General features: G+C 53.2%; 1 protein-coding gene across 1 annotated transcript in view; it reads right to left on the bottom strand.

Moving 5' to 3' along the window:
- Positions 1-10: 10 nt before the first annotated feature.
- Positions 11-762, bottom strand: part of DKC1 (dyskerin pseudouridine synthase 1) — a 10,158-nt gene continuing 9,406 nt past the window's right edge. Inside the window, exons 14-15 of the mRNA XM_077780652.1 lie at positions 517-633; positions 11-400 (exon numbers count right to left, since the gene is read on the bottom strand). Of these exons, the coding sequence (XP_077636778.1) occupies positions 335-400; positions 517-633 (183 nt within the window). The 3' untranslated portion in view covers positions 11-334. The remainder of the gene's footprint in view (positions 401-516; positions 634-762) is intronic.

Here is a 762-nt window from a genome sequence, read left to right as displayed (position 1 = left end):
AAGAGGGAGAGCAAGGGTGTTAAAACAGCCACCGGGGACCGGCTGAGATGGTGCCTGGGCCTTGCTGGGTCCGAAGGAGAGGGTTCCAGACTCTTCCAAGCACAGAAGCGGGTGGCATCAAATCCGCCTCCTTCACCCGTATCCTTAAAACAGGACAGGATGGGACGAGGGCACCAGGCGACCTCGCAGGGCTCTGAGGTGGCAGGCACACGTGCCGGGGCGCTCCCCCCTTCCTGGGGCCGGGTTCCATTCCCTCAAGAACCAAAGGAATTGTTTGCTCAATAAGGCTTTAATTTCTCCTCCCGAATGGACACTGGGCTCAACGTGGTCTCCACTACTCAGAAACCACTTCCACTTTGATCTTCTTCTTCTTCTTCTTCTTCTTGCCGGTGTCACTGTCCTGGAAAAAAGAGCGCCTCACAGTATATGTTAACGGAACCAAATCAGAGAAGTTCCGAAAGCCTGAGAAGTGTCTCAGGATCGGTGAGGCTATCCCATGATCACTTTGCTCGTAACCAAAGTNGGATCGTCCGCACCGTCTCCTCCAGCTTTGGCCTTCTTATCCTTCTTCTTCTTCTTTTCCTTCTTGACCAGCTGTGGCGACGTCTCGTCACTTTCACTCTCTCGCTTCCGCTAAGGTGGGGACAATCAATCACGCGTTAGGCCTTGGGCAAATGCGGACGAGAAAGGTTCAGGAAAAAAAGAAGCTAATTCTGACAAACTCCAGAACCCGGCTTACTGAGGACTCAAACTCGCTCTCCC

Source organism: Crocuta crocuta, unplaced genomic scaffold (genome assembly GCF_008692635.1).
Source record: "Crocuta crocuta isolate KB4526 unplaced genomic scaffold, BGI_CrCroc_1.0 scaffold1015, whole genome shotgun sequence".
In the NCBI taxonomy this organism is placed as follows: domain Eukaryota; kingdom Metazoa; phylum Chordata; class Mammalia; order Carnivora; family Hyaenidae; genus Crocuta; species Crocuta crocuta.
Note: the sequence above shows the minus strand (reverse complement) of the source record. Positions and strands in the feature narration are given on the sequence as shown.